Raw genomic sequence first — 18,316 nt, 5'->3', positions numbered from 1 at the left:
ATCACCAGCGGGTGGGGGGGTGGGAAGGAGGAAAACCTTTCATAGTGACAAGGCAAGGTGGGCCATTTCCAGCAGTTAACAAGAATGTCTGAGGAACGGGGGGGGGGGGGGGGGGGGGGAGAAATAACATGGGGAAATAGTTTTACTTTGTGTAATGACTCATCCATTCCCAGTCTCTATTCAAGACTAAGTTAATTGTATCCAGTTTGCAAATTAATTCCAATTCAGCAGTCTCTCGTTGGAGTCTGTTTTTGAAGTTTTTTTTGTTGAAGGATAGCCACTCTCAGGTCTGTAATCGAGTGACCAGAGAGATTGAAGTGTTCTCCCTCTGCCATGTACATTGGTCAAACTGGACAGTCTCTACGTAAAAGAATAAATGGACACAAATCAGACATCAAGAATTATAACATTCAAAAACCAGTCGGAGAAAACTTCAATCTCTCCGGTCACTCGATTACAGACCTGAGAGTGGCTGTCTTGTTAACTGCTGGAAATGGCCCACCTTGCTTGTCACCATATCACACACTTACAGCGTGTATGATAAAACCCATTGTTTCATGTTCTCTGTGCGTGTATATAAATCTCCCCACTGTATTTTCCACCAAATGCATCCGATAAAGTGAGCTGTAGCTCACGAAAGCTTATGCTCTAATAAATTTGTTAGTCTCTAAGGTGCCACAAGTACTCCTTTTCTTTTTGCAAATACAGACTAACACAGCTGCTACTCTGAAACTTGAATCAGGTGCTGTCACAGATTCCTAAAGAGAAACTCCTGCAGGGTCCAAACTCCAGTTGGCCAGACTGAAGTAGTCCTGATTAGTTCCCAGCACCTCCTGAATGTCACTGAACAGCTGATTGCGGCAGGTTGGAGGGAGGAACTGAACCAAAGGTCTGCTAGCAAGCGCTGAGCACCTGCTATTTTTTTTCCCTTGGGTGCTCCAGGGCTGGAGTGCCCACGGAGTCAGTGCCTATGACCAATTCCATACATCCAGATTTTCCCAGACATGACATCTTTTTTGGTCCTCCGATCTCTGTCCGGGCAGATTTTTGACATATGAACAAGTGTCCAGGAAGTATAGTATTGCCACACTTACTTCTGTGCTGCTTCTGGTGGCGGCACCGCCCTCAGAACTGGGCAGCAGGCCGGGCGCCCAACTCTGAAGGCAGCGTCGCCGCTAGCAGCAGTGCAGAAGTAAGGGTGGTAGAAAAACTGTACAATAGAAATTGTACCCCACCTCATCCTTCCAGATCCCCCTCCCTCTTCCCCAGCAGTGTCCTCTATTTGAGAACTTGAAATATCGCAACCCTAATTATGCAAGAACTAGATTATGTGTGTAGAAGCATTACCTCTAGTTCAGATCATGTGTGAGCGATACGTTCTGGTCTCTAAGCCAAACTTCATAAGATAAACCAAGCATTAACAGGAAAAAAAGCTTTGTACTTTCATGAAAATCTTAAGAATGAAATACAAAATGCAAAATAGCATTTACATTTTTATTTATTTTATCAATTATCGACGTGCCTGATTTCATGGGCTTTAGGAAACTCCCAAATTTTAACCACACACAGTTAACAATACACTTTCCAATAAATAAACTCTCTACATCATCAGGCTGGACTCAAAGGCCTTCCCAGTAAGGGCCAGTACTCACTTACATTTCAGAGGGCCAGTACTCACTAGGCCACCTGGCCCTCTGAACATAAGCTAGTGCAGAATACAATTGCCTGTTGTTGAGCAATTAATCACACAGGGAGCCAGTAATACTCCAGTGCCATAGCCCTAGCTACCATTGCTATTTGATCTTCAAAAAGCAGCCTTAGTTCTAATAAACCTGGGCCACAAGTGGCAGATACACTTCATTGGTCAGGAGTGCAGATATCATCCCCACTAACTCTTCCAGTTGCTTTCTGCAACCCTCCAACATCCCTTCCTCCATCTCACCTTAAGTAAGCCTCAGCCAGCTTGCCCTCATCCATTCCTTCAGCTTCATAAAGATGCTACTTCTTGGGCTGCCACATTGATGTGATGGAGAAGCTTGCATACTTAAGACCCTAAAAGCAATGCCGTCTGGATCCCGTACTCCTGGTAGGGTCACCCATGGCGGTAAGGTCAAAGGTGAGATACCAGACAAAGTGCAGTCCAGCACAACACAACCCAATACAAGATCTCAATGGCAAAAAGGCAGATGAAGCAGGATCACCACTTAACGGCTGTGAAGGTGGACAAAGGCTTCAACAGAGAAGAAACCCCCAGTCGTCTTGGACTTCCTTGCCACTGGACACCCAATTGATCAAAATGTAGGAATTCTGATGACTAAAGAAATTGATGTTTTCCTACCATAGCCTTCTCAACGATGCTTCACAAATGGGAAGTTTAATCCAAGTCATCAGCTTCAAGTGGTAATTTCTTAAGGCACCTATTGTACGATTCTTGATTTAAGGACAGCAAGTACCCAGTCTCCCTGCAAAGGGATGTGTTGACACACTCCACCAGCAATGGACCCAGTACTTCACCACTGACTTACCCCAGTCAGGAAAGACACTGATCTAACTCACAGGTCATGGCTCAGAGAACCCCTAACAGCTTCAGACTCTCAGTGAGCAAAACTGGACAAAATTATGACACAGAAAGGCTGTTGCTCCATCTTCATTGAGGCAGAGAGATCAGTACATATCTAAGTGATTCTATTCATAAAATAAACTGAAAACTCTTCAAAAATGTCAAAAATCTTGACTAACAGACTGGAGACAGTGAGGATTCACCCACCTGGAATGGGTCTGTCATGTGATACACTGCCGATATTACAATTGAGATGAAGACATTTATTTTCAGCTCCATGTAGGACTTTAGAAATTCTCTGTATTGCAACTGATTAGATTTTGCCATCCATGCTTTAGCCAGTTTCACACTTCCTCCAACACAGGAAAGGTGTGGGATTCATTCCCATTATCAGTGCAAGATAAATTTATAAACAGCAAAACACACTAACTGTTCTGTGACGAATCACTAATGATTCTTTCTATTTTCAAAAGTAATAGATATATAAATTCTAAGCCTACAACCACTAGATTCTAATAACATAGCGTTTGTAAGTGCAGGATAAAAGTCTTTGCTTGTAAATTCCCACATTTCTGCCTCACATTCTTTTGTTATTGAGTTATTAATTTTTTTTTAATTCATTTACTATAAAAACCATTCATAATACTGGAAACGGTCATTAAGGTAGCTGTTGGCATACCTGCCCAGCCATGTGCAGCTACGTTATACACAAACACAGCTTTGTTATGCCCTTTTATCTTTTCAAACCGTATACAGTACTTTTCAGTAAATCTGGATCCTTCTTTGGGTATGGTACCTGCAAGGCTCCTGAGGAGAGGATGCCCTTCAGAATCCCTTTCTGAGCATGTTTAGCCATTTCTGAGACAGAGCAGCCTGTCTATGAGTGACCTCTGTCCAGTTTTGTTATGTAGTTTTTTTCTGGGTTGTTTGATTCATAGAAGCCCACATTATGACTGTGCCTATTAAAATGAGCCACCTTATCTACAATTACATCATCATCTTTCTGTCTTCTCCCCATAAACTGAAGTTCACTGTGGTGAATGCAGCCGTGCCCCTTCACATTCCATTCCATTTCTGACCTTTGGTCTGTATACATTGCCTCTCAATGCAGACAAAATGGAAGATGAAATAAAAGGACAACAACAATCAAAGAGTGACTAAAACACCCACCACTGGAAATCCTATCTGGCAATTTGTGTGTGTCTAGGCCTATAGCCATACCACCCTGAACATGCCAGATCTTGTCTGAACTCAGAAGCTAAGCAGGGTCAGGCCTGGTTAGTACTTGGATGGGAGACCTCCTGGGAATACTGGGTGCTGTAGGTAGAGTGAAAAGAAAAGGAGTACTTGTGGCACCTTAGAGACTAACAAATTTATTAGAGCATAAGCTTTCGTGAGCTACAGCTCACTTCATCGGATGCATTTGGTGGAAAAAACAGAGGAGAGATTTATATACACACACACACACAGAGAACATGAAACAATGGGTTTATCATACACACTGTAAGGAGAGTGATCACTTAAGATAAGCCATCACCAACAGCAGGGGGGGGAGAAGGAGGAAAACCTTTCATGGTGACAAGCAGGTAGGCTAATTCCAGCAGTTAACAAGAATATCAGAGGAACAGTGGGGGGTGGGGTGGGGTGGGAGGGAGAAATACCATGGGGAAATAGTTTTACTTTGTGTAATGACTCATCCATTCCCAGTCTCTATTCAAGCCTAAGTTAATTGTATCCAGTTTGCAAATTAATTCCAATTCAGCAGTCTCTCGTTGGAGTCTGTTTTTGAAGCTTTTTTGTTGAAGTATAGCCACTCTTAGGTCTGTGATCGAGTGACCAGAGAGATTGAAGTGTTCTCCAACTGGTTTTTGAATGTTATAATTCTTGACGTCTGATTTGTGTCCATTCATTCTTTTACGTAGAGACTGTCCAGTTTGGCCAATGTACATGGCAGAGGGGCACCCCACCCCACCCCACCCCCCACTGTTCCTCTGATATTCTTGTTAACTGCTGGAATTAGCCTACCTGCTTGTCACCATGAAAGGTTTTCCTCCTTCTCCCCCCCCTGCTGTTGGTGATGGCTTATCTTAAGTGATCACTCTCCTTACAGTGTGTATGATAAACCCATTGTTTCATGTTCTCTGTGTGTGTGTATATAAATCTCTCCTCTGTTTTTTCCACCAAATGCATCCGATGAAGTGAGCTGTAGCTCACGAAAGCTTATGCTCTAATAAATTTGTTAGTCTTTAAGGTGCCACAAGTACTCCTTTTCTTTTTGCGAATACAGACTAACACGGCTGCTACTCTGAAATAGGTAGAGTGAGAAGCAGATGCTGGATATTCTGGAGTATATATGCAATTATATCTCTTAGTTGTTAATGAGTTACATGTGTACTTTGCCAGGAGACTATACCGTCTGTTTGTTTAGGCTTATCTGCCTGTCAGAGATCAAAAGTGTGATCTGAAGCAAGGAAAGTGAATTTTGCCATAATGAAGAGACACGTGCAAAAATAATGCTTGTAAAGGATGATAATTAACAAACAATGAAAATGTGATAAGAAAGAGATAAATCTTGCATTGGGATCCACTAATGTGCTTATGAGATGCTAGCAAATAACAATGCTGGATCAGGGCCAAAACAGGGTACTGTGCCTCTTTGGAGCTAATGGATAAGCTCTAGCATAATTTCTTCTTTACAGGTAGTTTTTAAAGGACCTCAAATCAAAAGTTTGTCATTATGTTTTTTTAAATCTTTATCTCCATGAATTTAAGGGGATGCTGTTATGTTAAGCACATTACCAATTTCAAAAATATAACATGCCTATCAGCATTTATGATTGCCTATTTTTTTGCATTCCTTTTAATGAAAATAGCCCAACTCCACTTCAATGTCTAGAAAATATTTTCAGACTCTCCTGCAGAATATGCAATTTTTAAGTTGCGGACCCTACAAAGGAAATTCTTGTGTTTTAAAGAAAACTTTCCATTAGATTTCTTTTAAAATCATAAAATAAATTATAAAAAACTTATAATATTGGGCCAAATTTGACCTGACAATATCTTTTTAAGATCATCCATGCAGGAAAATGATCAGCTATTTACAAACACAGCCCTTCTTTTTCTAAAAAAGTGATAATGTTGCACTTGTAGAGTGCCTTAAATATGAGCCTATGAAAGTACTTCAGGAACATTAATGAATTCAGCCCCACAACCCCCCAGAGATCTAGGTACTTGTACTGAGACAGAGGAATGACATAATTCACCTAACATTACACAACAAAACAGTGACAAGGCTGGAAGTAGAACCCAGAATGTACAACTGCCAGGTTTATGCTCTAACCACTAGGCAATTTTTCACTGTTTTCATGTATTTTGAGCAAAAACTCCCCACATGACTTACCCAGTGGTACAGAAAGTAATGTGAAATTATACAGCATGGTCTGTGGCCCGGGGTACACCACCCACCATCCTCTTGCCTTATCTTCACTAGGAAAAACAGTGAGTTCTTGTTAGCTAACAAGTAGAAACAAGGGTAAAATCCTAGTTAAGACAAGGCAGTGCATTGGTTTAACACAAGTCAGCAGAAATCCTCGGCTTTCCACTTTACCTTAACCTGCTAACTTGTGTTAAAACCACAATCTGCCTTTGCCTTGGCTATGTCTTCACTGCCAAAAAAGCAGGTTTTTACAAAGAGACAGGATCTTCTCTCGTGTTAGTTCCCATGCATTAACTAATTCGAGTTCAAACCACACCCTTTTTCCTAGCCGAGCCCTACCCTCCGCCACTTGCAATGGATATGCTTCTCTGTCACTGCACACGACCTTTGCAGCCCGGAGGGGATTTAACCATCAGGTAGTGCCTGGGAGCAGGCAGCTCGGGATGAGGAGACAAATGCCTCCATCTTACCTCACTCAGGTGCAGCAAATTTCTCCTCCTTTGCACCCACCCTCTGGGGGAAACATCCTTCCTGGGGAGGGCAGGGGGAAAGCAGTGTAGCCTAGCAGGAGTAGGCACTAACTCAACAAGAAGGGCTTTTAGAGGTAGGGGGGTGGCATAGAGGGGCTACCTGGGGTCAGCGCTGCAGGTGACTCAGACGCCCCAGCCCACGCACCTGGGCTGCAGCCACCCTTACAGGAGCTGCGAGGCAAAGGAGCTGCAAGCTGCCCAATGAGAGAGCAGGTTTCAGAGTAGCAGCCGTGTTAGTCTGTATTCGCAAAAAGAAAAGGAGTACTTGTGGCACCTTAGAGACTAACAAATTTATTAGAGCATAAGCTTTCGTGAGCTACAGCTCACTTCATCGGATGCATTTGGTGGAAAAAACAGAGGAGAGATTTATATACACTCTCCTTACAGTGTGCACGACAAACCCACTGCCCCACGTTCTCTGCGCGTGTATACAAATCTCTCCTCTGTTCCCTCCACCAAATGCACCCGATGAAGCGAGCTGCAGCCCACGAAAGCCCACGCTCCAACAAATTTGCTAGTCTCCAAGGTGCCACAAGTACTCCTTTTCTTTTAAAGTATATAGTGGTCACTTTAATTTATTTTTGATTACAAGTATTTGCACTAGAAAAAAAACAAAAGAAATAGTATTTTCAATTCACCTAATACAAGTACTACAGTGCATCTCTATCATGAAAGTTGAACTTACAAATGTAGAATTACTTAGAAAAAAAGCTGCATTCAAAAATAAAACAACGTAAAATTTTAGAGCCTACAAGTCCACTACTTCAGCCAATTGCTCAAACAAACAAGTGTGGTTACAATTTGCAGGCGATAATGCTGCCTGCTTCATTTACAATGTCACCTGAAAGTGAGGTTTCAGAGTAGCAGCCGTGTTAGTCTGTATTCGCAAAAAGAAAAGGAGTACTTGTGGCACCCTAGAGACCAACAAATTCACCAGAGCACAAGCCTTCGCGAGCCACAGCCCACCCCATCGGACGCACCCGGTGGAAAAAACAGAGGAGAGATCCACATACACACACACAGAGAACATGAAACAATGGGTCCATTATACACACTGCAAGGAGAGTGATCACTTCAGATAAGCCATCACCAACAGCAGGGGGGGGAAGGAGGAAAACCTTTCCCCATGGTATTTCTCCCTCCCACCCCACCCCCCACTGTTCCTCTGATATTCTTGTTAACTGCTGGAATTAGCCTACCTGCTTGTCACCATGAAAGGTTTTCCTCCTTCCGCCCCCTGCTGTTGGTGATGGCTTATCTTAAGTGATCACTCTCCTTGCAGTGTGTATGATGGACCCATTGTTTCATGTTCTCTGTGTGTGTGTATGTGGATCTCTCCTCTGTTTTTTCCACCGGGTGCGTCCGATGGGGTGGGCTGTGGCTCGCGAAGGCTTGTGCTCTGGTGAATTTGTTGGTCTCTAGGGTGCCACAAGTACTCCTTTTCTTTTTGCGAATACAGACTAACACGGCTGCTACTCTGAAACCTCACTTTCAGGTGACATTGTAAATGAAGCAGGCAGCATTATCGCCTGCAAATTGTAACCACACTTGTTTGTTTGAGCAATTGGCTGAAGTAGTGGACTTGTAGGCTCTAAAATTTTACATTGTTTTATTTTTGAATGCAGCTTTTTTTCTAAGTAATTCTACATTTGTAAGTTCAACTTTCATGATAGAGATGCACTGTAGTACTTGTATTAGGTGAATTGAAAATACTATTTCTTTTGTTTTTTTTCCAGTGCAAATACTTGTAATCAAAAATAAATTAAAGTGACCACTATATACTTTAAAAGAAAAGGAGTACTTGTGGCACCTTGGAGACTAGCAAATTTGTTGGAGCGTGGGCTTTCGTGGGCTGCAGCTCGCTTCATCGGGTGCATTTGGTGGAGGGAACAGAGGAGAGATTTGTATACACGCGCAGAGAACGTGGGGCAGTGGGTTTGTCGTGCACACTGTAAGGAGAGTGTATATAAATCTCTCCTCTGTTTTTTCCACCAAATGCATCCGATGAAGTGAGCTGTAACTCATGAAAGCTTATGCTCTAATAAATTTGTTAGTCTCTAAGGTGCCACAAGTACTCCTTTTCTCAATGAGAGAGCGGCAGCGCCAGGCACCGGAGGGGGAGGGGGAGGGGATGGTCGCTACCGGCTCCTCCATGCAAACCCAGGAGCACGAGCCGTCCTCCTCCCCGGCACGCCCTATGCCCCGCCCATTCGAAACCGCGCGCGCCCCACCTCCATACAGACCGGGCCCCTCCCTCAAGTCCCCGCTAGCGTTCTAGCCCCGCCCCTCTTTCTAGCCGGGTTCTCCCAGCGGGAGCCAATGGGGAAGGAGGAATAGTCAGGCCGCGCCTCCAGCGGCGCGATCGCTTCCGGGGCGAAAGGTTACGCGGCGTTGTCCAAGATGGCGGCGGGAGGGTTCTGTCTGTGCTCGCTAGTCAGGTGAGGGCGGGCGCCTCAGCCCCGGGGTTGGGGGAGGGAAAGAAAATAGTCCCGCCTCCTCCTTCTCCTCCTCCTCCCGTTTCGCCGGCCCGCTGGCGGGGGCGCCATTCCCCTCCCGCAGGGGAAGCAGCCCGCTTCCTCCCCGCAGCCGGAGGGCCGGGCCGGGCCGGGGTTTCCTCCCGCTCTCCGTGTCTGCCGCTCACTCGACCCCGCGACCCGAGCGCTCGTCCCGCGCCAGGCACGCGAGGGGTGGGGAGCCGCTGGGGCGTCGCCCGGCTACGCTGTGTGCGGGCCGGGGCCTGCGGCACGGAGGTGGCCTTGGTGGCCGCGGGCGCCCTGTTGCTCTTCCTCTCTCACTTTGTCTGCTCCCTCCCCGCTGACCCTCCCGGCTCTCCCCGGCTGCTCCTGCCTTAGGAGCTGTCACACCACCGGGCACTCCTGGAGAGGCTCCTGAGTCACGCGGGCGCTCACGTCCAGGTGGCCGTCGGTGAGACGCAGGCCACGGCTGCACTGGAAGCACTGCAGCTGTCCAGCTTTGTGCAGATAGGGTTGCCCCCTTTCTACTTACTGGTAACGGGACTCCCGAGGCCCTGCCCTGCCTCTCCCTCCCCCGCCCCCCCCCCAGTGCTTTGCTCCCTCCTCTCCCCGCTGCGCTCCCTCTGCTGCTGGGCTGGGAGCTGCTGCAGTCTGCAGATAGAAGGAAGCCCTGACTGAGCAGGGTCTGGCAGGGATTAATGAGCTGGTGCCTCCGCCAGCCCTGTGATAGCTGGACTTTTGGTGTCCAGTCAGTCCATGACTGGATGCTGCAAGGTCCCCTTTTCCACTGGACTTTCCAGTTAAAAACCAGGCACCTAGCAACCCTAAATTGCACCGGAACACAGAAGCCAAAACTCAGACAGGTGGCACCCTAAGTGCAGACATTACAGCAACAGGAGGCGTTCTTCCATGGCTGCAGGAAATCCTTTCCGAGAGCTGGCAGCTAGATCGGTGGAAGAATTCTTCCAATGCCCCAGCTATGTCTAACTACATCACACAGGAAGAAAAGGAGGACTTGTGGCACCTTAGAGACAAACAAATTTATTTGAGCATAAGTTTTCGTGAGCTACAGCTCACTTCATTGGATGCATCCAATTTTTAGATTTGTTTGTCTCTAAGGTGCCACAAGTCCTCCTTTTTCTTTTTGCAGATAGAGACTAACACGGCTGCTACTCTGAAACGTGTCATTACATCACACAGGGTATGACATTGTTCACAGCTCTGAGTGGTGTAGTTATGCTGACTTAACATTGTACTGCAGATCAGGCCTGGTGCTCCTCGGTGCCCAAGTCACCTCTCAAAATGAAACTTAGGTTCCCAAGTCACTTAGCCATTTTTGAAAATTTTACCCCAGATCTCTTATGTGCTGTAGTCTAGGTGTGGCATCTTGGTGATTCTATGCCTCCCACTTGCTCAGGACGATACAGAGGTCTAAAGCAATGAATAGGGAGTATGGACTCCTGGTTTTTGTCCTTAGCTTTGCCACCCATTTGTGAGACTTTAAACAAGTCACTTAATACTTCTGTACTTTAGTTTTCCCATCTGCAAAATGGGATTACACTGATTTATCGTGTAGGTGCCGGGATGCCTAATTTACTGTTAATAAAACAGAAAATCACTTGCTGTGTTGCTGTAATATATAGCATCATCAATCAAAGATCAAGGCACTGTATATTCTCCCCCCCCCCCCAAAAAAAAATTAGTCCCTGCCCCAAAGAGTTTACAGTGGTTATGAGAAGCTGGAACAGATGGATGAGAAAGGGAAGGATGAAATAACCTGCTTCATTTCTTGCTATCGTGTAGTAAACAGCTGTCAACTCACCACAAGAGTCAGTGTCTGTTGGCAGAATTCTCTAGGAGTCATGCCAGAGATAGCTATATTTTGGATTTTTTACTTTTTTATAATTTTAGATTACCTCCATAAGCTTAGTTGTAACCTTCTTGTTTATTGTGGTCTTCCAAGCAGAGGTTTGAAAACAAACCAATAATAAGCTAGCTGTTAAAACGAGGTACTGATATCCATTACCCATGAGAGAATAACCTGAGAAATTGCCTAGGAAATATATATAGTATTTACTGTTTTTAATCATTTTCTTACATATACTATTTTTTACAAATGATGTTTGAATTTAATTTTCTCTGCTTGTTCCAGGTTGCTGTGCTCATTGTTCATCCCTGGATTGTTCCTAAGTGGAGCTTTATGTCTCTGTTTGGTTGTACTACTGTGGGGAATACGGCTGTGGTTACAACAAAGGAAAAATCAGTTGGCCTCAATAGGAAAAGATGGGAAACACCAAGTGGTTGTTGCATTTTTCCATCCATATTGCAATGCAGGTGGTGGAGGGGAGAGAGTCTTGTGGTGTGCCATAAGAGCACTGCAGAAAAAGTAAGTGCACATGCTTAGCAAAGTGCAAGTTTATATTGCAGTCTGGATTAAATGTGGTCTACTTAAATATATGGGATGCCAAAAATTGCATAGATAATACCATAAAAAGTATCAGGAAAAATCAAACAGTTGCCTGAGGCATTCAAACACTGCATCTAAAACCTTTTTACCCTTTTGACAATCCATTGGTCTATGCTACACTCTTCCTCCTTTTTACTTTTTGTTTGCACTAGGAGGGCCAGTTCTGCAGTCTTGAAATTTCATTTTCTGAATGGGAATATCCTGCCCTACAAGTTGAATTTTATTGAATAACAACATGGTTTCTTTTAATTAGCTAAAAAACAACCATGCGTTTTGGCAGAACAAAGACTCTTAAGGCTCCAGAAATGTGGTTTAAAAAAAAAAATCTGGTTCAGTTAAACCAAAACCAATATTTTTTAAGGCCAACGTATTTAAGACCGAGGCTAAAAGTTTGTTCTCACTTCTGGTAATTTTGAGATGGAAATAAGTCTGTTGCATAACTTGTGACAAATTTGTATAGAAAAAGATTTGTGAAATTCTTCTTTACTGTATGTATTCTTTCAGGTACAAAGATGCAATATATGTTGTCTATACTGGCGATAAAGATGTCACTGGAGAACAGATTGTAGAAAGTGCTTTCAGAAGATTCAACATCAAATTAACTCATCCTGTGAAGTTTGTATTTCTAGAAAAACGTTACCTTGTGGAGGCCTCTCTTTACCCCCACTTCACTTTGCTGGGTCAAAGCTTAGGGTCTGTGTTTCTTGGTTGGGAAGCTCTTATGAAGTGTGTTCCTGATGTTTACATTGACTCAATGGGTTATGCCTTCACATTGCCTCTGTTTAAGTACTTAGGAGGTTGCCGTGTTGGGTGTTATGTTCATTATCCAACTATCAGCACTGACATGCTTTCTGTGGTTAAGAGTCAGAATGCCAGATTTAACAATGCAGCCTTCATTACAAGGAATCCCCTTCTCAGCAAACTTAAATTTGTCTATTACTACTTGTTTGCTTTTGTATATGGATTGGTTGGTTCTCGCAGTGATGTCATTATGGTTAATTCTTCATGGACCCTAAATCACATCCTTTCCCTCTGGAGACCTGGCATTTGCACAAGTGTTGTGTATCCACCTTGTGATGTTCAGACATTCCTGGATATTCCGTTACAGGAGGAAAAGAGCACCACAGAATATTCCATTGTCTCTCTAGGACAATTTAGGCCCGAGAAGGACCATCCTTTGCAAATCAGAGCCTTTGCCAAATTCTTGGAAAAGAAAGCTCTGGGGCAGCAGTCCTCACCAAAGCTTATCCTGATTGGAGGCTGTCGTAACCAACAAGATGAGCAGCGTGTAAACAGACTTAAAAAGCTTTGTGAAGAGCTAGGAGTTGACAAAAAGGTGGAGTTCAAAGTAAACATTCCATTTGAGGAGCTAAAAAAGTACCTGGCAGATGCAATTATTGGTCTGCACACCATGTGGAATGAGCACTTCGGAATTGGTGAGTACTTTGCCTCGACTTCAAGCACCTTAAGGCTCTGACTTCAGCTGGGGAGGGGAGGGAGGCTTGCTTTATGGAGGTGAACGAGGCACAGAAATAGGGACTTGCTCACTTTTCCCATTTATGGAATGGGGTAAGACCAACCATACCTCTCTGGCATGCATTCAGGATGAGACAAGCTTGCATCCTAATGGATGGACTGATTACTTGGCTGTGCCTTCAGCAAGCTGAAACTGATGGCATCAGCCATTACTAAACTACAGGTTTCAGAGTAGCAGCCGTGTTAGTCTGTATTCGCAAAAAGAAAAGGAGTACTTGTGGCACCTTAGAGACTAATAAATTTGTTAGTCTCTAAGGTGCCACAAGTACTCCTTTTCTTTTTACTAAACTACAATTAACAGAAATGACTTACGCTGTACAGGACTGTGATATAAGTAAAGCCCGTTGAGTCAGTTCAGAAGCATACTCTCCGATAGAATTTTCCTCCTATGTAGTATCTTGGTAGCTTTTCTGTTGCCTCTGTTACTGTCTTCATTTGTTTCAGAGTAGCAGCCGTGTTAGTCTGTATTCGCAAAAAGAAAAGGAGTACTTGTGGCACCTTAGAGACTAACAAATGTATTAGAGCATAAGCTTTCGTGAGCTACAGCTCACTGCATCCGATGAAGTGAGCTGTAGCTCACGAAAGCTTATGCTCTAATAAATTTGTTAGTCTCTAAGGTGCCACAAGTACTCCTTTTCTTTTTGTCTTCATTTGCCTACTCTTGTTTCTCACCTCCCCCAAGCCATATTTTTTTACAATATCTACTTTGTTTCCACACGTGAGAATGTTTGTTGTCTTCCGTTATTGGCTTTTTCCCATTTCCTGCTACTTCCTATTGGATTTTTCCCATTACTAAAACTGCTGAGTCTTTTCAGTCATGCTCCCATTTTGTTGCAGTAAGGGGATAAATATTATCAATGGTGTCAATTGTAATATAGTTATCTTATTTCTCTTATGATTGTGCAGTGATCAAAAATGTTTTCTTCTGAGTTCTGGTCCGGCTCAGTACTTAGTGGTATTGAAGGTACTTCTAATTTTTTGTAATGGTCCCTCAAAGGAATTTTAGTTCTGGCAGGTCACAAGATATTGGACTTTTAAATCCACAATTATAATTTTGTTAGTTTCCACACACACCCTCTTCCCAAAGACTTCACCTTTTGCCAGAATAGCATGTAGACATCCTACTCAGATTATGGCCCTGAATTCCAGGAGGATTTAGCAGTTCGCCTTTTATGGCTTTTTATCTTTATATTCCAAGCTTTAGGATATAGTTACAGCATTATTTTCTACCTCTGGCAATTCTTGAGCTAACAGCATTTAAAAATCTCAGAATTGCAGCAAAGAAGCAGCAAGGCAGTAATCAGAATGTCTGTCGGGGCTGTTGTGTAATCTATGGGGGTCAAATACAAATGCTATGTACCATTCAATTCCAGCACTCTTCTAATCTTTGAAGGTGTTTTAACTATTTGGCTTCAGGTGTTGCTGGTCCCTGGGGTTAGCAGTGTGCCTAGTTCAGTGCACCTTCATTCCGTACACCTCTACTCTTTTCAATATGTAGCTTTTTATTCAAGTCAGATTGTGTCTATTATATAAATCAAACTAGTGAAATATACTAGAAATCAAATGTTACAATATGTGTTGGCTGTATCTTGAAAGATGTGGCTCAAGCCCCTGGATACCACTGAAACTGATTCTCTTTTGTTATAACGCCTCCTAGTCTTATCAGATTGAGTTTGAACTCAGATGTCAAACAGTCAGGTGCTAAGAAATTAAATGATAAAACAACACCTATTACCAGTTTAGAATTCTGTTACTGTATGTCTTTTCCCTAGAGTTTTAAATGTTATTGAAATCCATAAGTAGAGATGGTCTCCCCACTTCCCCTCCCTCAAATTTTGATAACTTTTTTTTTTTTAAATTGTCATCTTGTCTAGAAAATTTTTCAGGGTTCAGATGGAAAAACAAATAGAAAACTGTATCCAAAAAAAAAAAGGCTGAGGGCGTAAGCAGTTTTGGTTTCACTTAAAGTTTTTTTATTTTTATCCAATCAGCTGAAATCTTCATTTTTTAAAAAGAAAAGGAGTACTTGTGGCACCTTAGAGACTAACAAATTTATATGAGCATAAGCTTTCGTGAGCTACAGCTCACTTCATCGGATGGATTTGGTGGAAAATACAGAGGGGAGTGAGCTGTAGCTGTAGCTGTTAGTCTCTAAGGTGCCACAAGTACTCCTTTTCTTTTTGCGAATACAGACTAACACGGCTGCTACTCTGAAACCTGTCTTCATTTTTTAGTTGCTAAAAAAAAAGAAAATTTTGGTGTAGGTTTTTCAATGAAAAACGTGAAACATTTTGGGAAAAAATGGTTCTGAAGTGTCTATTTTGACAAAAAATTCATTGAAAAACACTTCCACTGAAAAAGCTCAACCAGCTCTATTTACATACGAGAACTGTATTCTGAACATGTTTTTTGTATCTTTCCAGGAATAGTTGAATGTATGGCAGCTGGCACAATTATTCTGGCTCACAATTCTGGTGGCCCCAAACTAGATATCGTGGTACCCTATGAAGGACATATTACAGGATTTCTAGCAGAAAATGAGGATGATTATTCTGAGACCGTGGCTCAGATCCTTTCTTTGTCCCCTGAAAAAAGGCTGGAAATCAGACAAAATGCTCGCCAGTCTGTGAACAGATTTTCTGACCAAGAGTTTGAAGTGGCATTCCTATTGTCTGTGGAACAATTATTTAAATAAATGTCGTATTTGTGTACATGTATAAAAATAATTTTATACACGTCACTTGTAAATATTTTTTCTAATCTGTGCTATCATGGTGCAATAAAAAGTCCTATACTTTTGTTAGGACATCAGCTCTGTGCATTAAAAGATTTTTATTAGGGGAGGGAGGAAACCCCATTCCATGAAAATTATTCTTCCAAATGGACTTACAGGGCACTACTAAACTTTCTAAATTCTTAATGTTTTCTCATGAGTAGTAGAACTGCATGTGGAAACTCCTCATATTTAGGTTATTTTAAAGTTGTTGTTTTTTTTTTTTTAAAGACTTCTTGCCTTAAAACAACAGGCAGGGAAGACAGATTGAGTGGCATGCTACAGTGGGAGGGATTCAGTTTTTAAAGATTAACACATTGCTGATTTTGATGAGTCAGATGCTCAAGACAAAAAAAAATGTATTTCCAGGATTAGTGGTAAAACACTATTCTGAAGTTTTCAGTGATGGCTCTGCTTGCTCTTTGAGTACAAACTCTCATGATAAACACTTCTTTGTATTTCTGATGCAAACCTTATTACTACCAAATCCTCCCTGAAATATTACATAAATCTACCAATATTTATATTAGGTACTCTCCTTTTACTATGTAAAAGAAAAGTTCAGTTTATGGTTTCTTTGCTTGCATCCCCCAATGCAAATTTTTCAGACAGCTATCTCAAATCAGATTAAACAGACACTATTTTGCAGCCTTAGCTGTAGTGTTTACTAAAGTTTAATCCTACAATACTTTTAAAAAAAGCAGGAGCAGAGGTATAACTACTTGCAGTTGTACTTTGGTTTAATCATTTCTTTCTTCCTCTTATAAGGACATCTTGTTGTTTTCTCCTACCCTCCTGTGTTTTTTCTATTTTTAAAGAAAATTGAAAACTTGATCAGACAGAGCCTATTCCAGTGGGTCACAAATTTGGACTTTAAACTATTGCTTTGTGTAACATTGGAACTTTATAGTCTAATGGTTAAAACACTGCAGCAGTAGACTTCTGCTTTTAACAAAAATGGTTAGTTTGCAATGGCCTACTCTAGGCTAAGTAAGAAAGATAGTAAAAGACAGGCAAAAACTATTAAAATCAAAAAGTTATTATTTGTGTTCCTTCCATTTAAATAGTATCCAGAGAGCTTACATCTAAAATTTGAGAGGATGGGAGAAAATGACAGCTGGAATAACTCTTTACCATGTTCCAGCTGTCAAATTTTTTGCATAATGGCACTTTTAATTAGAAATTCAGATACATAACATACATGGGGTAATAATAATAGCAGCAAAGTTTACTAATCATTATAAAAGAGTTTGTGTACCTGGTGCTATATAAAATAAGAGCTGTGCAAGTCAAACTATGGGTTCCTGTCTCTTAATGACTTACTAGCAGGAGCTACAAGCTGCACAGGACAACATATAATAACTGCAAAGCTTCACAAAACAGATGAATTTGGGGGAAGAGAAGTAGGGGAGTAGGTGTATGATAACCAGAAGAGTGCAATTCTGTCATGTGGAACAGATAAAAGTCAGGAATGTACTAAAGAGTGGATAGTGAGAGGCAGTGTAGATGAGTAAAGATATAAGCAGGAGCTGAGTTTGCTTTTCATTTTGGCCCAAGATTTTTTTAAAAAGAGATTAATTTTAGCCTCTTGAATAAGTAGCCTGAATGTTAAAAGTGCAGCATGCTCAGCAGCTCCCATATGTTTCAAATGAGTGCTCAGCACTTTGAAAAGCAGGCCGCCACTTCAGGTGCCTAAATATGGATTGAGGAACCTAACTTTAGGCCCCTGTTTTTAAAATATTGGCCCTGCTATGGCTGTATCTTCCAGCAATTTATGAAAGTCTTGAAACAGCAATCAACCTCCTATTTTAGCTGAGTGCTGCTTCCTGCCTGCCTGCCTTCTCCATTACATATGTCAGCAGTAAATCGATCAGTGTTTCTGTCTAAAATCTCATCAGGTTGCCCAGGTATTGCACTAGCTAAGCTTTCTTTCTCTTCTTCTGGTTTGTCTTTGTTCGCTGACTGGATTGGCACCTCTCTGACTTCCTCTGCCAGAGAAGTTATCACTTTTTCTAGTGATTCCACCAGCTCATCCCTCAATTCATCTTCAGATTCCTCAAAGTTCCTACATGTTTAAACAGAGAAAATGGATGTTAGTAAAATGTGTCACTGTTATTAGCTGTCCTGGTCTCAAAGCCCATAAGGTCTCAATTTAAAAAAAAAATTGTTTTGTGAGGAGTATAAAAGCTGGGTATGAAATTTTAAATATTTTCCTGCCCCCATTCCTCCATCCTGTTAAGCTCCACTAAAACTACAATGTAAATGATACAGAGATGGCCAATTTTATCATTGTTGTATCTGCATTTTTCTATACTAATGGTGTAGTATAGATGCCATTAGTATTGGCATCTTCATGAACTAATTTAAGTTGACCTAATTCTGTAGTTTAACAAGAGGTAAAATTCAATTTGGCTGCTATTAACTTTCTCTGTTTAATTACAGTGAAAAATCTAAAAGTTACAGAATTTTCTTTTTAAGAAACGTAGCCTGCTGGGCCAATTTTCCTAAGAGAAGGAATATGTCCGTTCATAGCTTTTTCC

At 42.1% G+C, this 18,316-nt stretch overlaps 3 protein-coding genes and 1 pseudogene across 10 annotated transcripts in view; 2 read left to right on the top strand and 2 right to left on the bottom strand.

The window, feature by feature from the left end:
* Positions 1-8,696, bottom strand: part of ATP7B (ATPase copper transporting beta) — an 80,141-nt gene extending 71,445 nt beyond the window's left edge. For 2 of the 8 annotated variants that reach the window (XM_043504462.1, XM_043504464.1), the window contains exon 1: positions 5,961-6,089. The gene's annotated coding sequence lies outside the window, so the exon portion shown is untranslated. Of the gene's footprint in view, positions 1-5,960; positions 6,090-6,466; positions 6,485-6,626; positions 6,656-8,668 lie in introns of those variants that run through there. The other 6 variants (XM_043504465.1, XM_043504466.1, XM_043504468.1 and 3 more) reach the window with 5 other exon arrangements.
* Positions 3,768-3,886, top strand: LOC119850228 (annotated as a pseudogene).
* A 101-nt stretch (positions 8,697-8,797) lies between the features above and the next one.
* On the top strand, positions 8,798-15,814 carry ALG11 (ALG11 alpha-1,2-mannosyltransferase). Its single transcript, XM_038370254.2, has 4 exons — positions 8,798-8,964; positions 11,153-11,386; positions 11,972-12,903; positions 15,427-15,814. Exons 1-4 carry the CDS (start codon positions 8,927-8,929, stop codon positions 15,696-15,698), a joined length of 1,476 nt encoding a protein of 491 aa, XP_038226182.1. The 5' UTR covers positions 8,798-8,926; the 3' UTR covers positions 15,699-15,814.
* Positions 15,815-16,794: 980 nt separating this feature from the next.
* The window catches only part of NEK5 (NIMA related kinase 5), a 44,926-nt gene continuing 43,404 nt past the window's right edge, over positions 16,795-18,316 (bottom strand). The window contains exon 23 of the mRNA XM_038370224.2: positions 16,795-17,841. Coding sequence (XP_038226152.1) covers positions 17,580-17,841 — 262 coding nt within the window. The 3' untranslated portion in view covers positions 16,795-17,579. The remainder of the gene's footprint in view (positions 17,842-18,316) is intronic.

The sequence above is a fragment of the Dermochelys coriacea genome, chromosome 1, assembly GCF_009764565.3.
Source record: "Dermochelys coriacea isolate rDerCor1 chromosome 1, rDerCor1.pri.v4, whole genome shotgun sequence".
Lineage (NCBI taxonomy): Eukaryota > Metazoa > Chordata > Testudines > Dermochelyidae > Dermochelys > Dermochelys coriacea.
Note: the sequence above shows the minus strand (reverse complement) of the source record. Positions and strands in the feature narration are given on the sequence as shown.

Coding starts and splice junctions, on each gene's coding strand:
- ALG11 (XM_038370254.2), top strand. CDS start 8,927: ATGGCGGCGGGAGGGTTCTGTCTGTGCTCGCTAGTCAG. Junction 8,965..11,152: donor TGTCTGTGCTCGCTAGTCAG/GTGAGGGCGGGC, acceptor TGCTTGTTCCAG/GTTGCTGTGCTCATTGTTCA. Junction 12,904..15,426: donor GAATGAGCACTTCGGAATTG/GTGAGTACTTTG, acceptor GTATCTTTCCAG/GAATAGTTGAATGTATGGCA.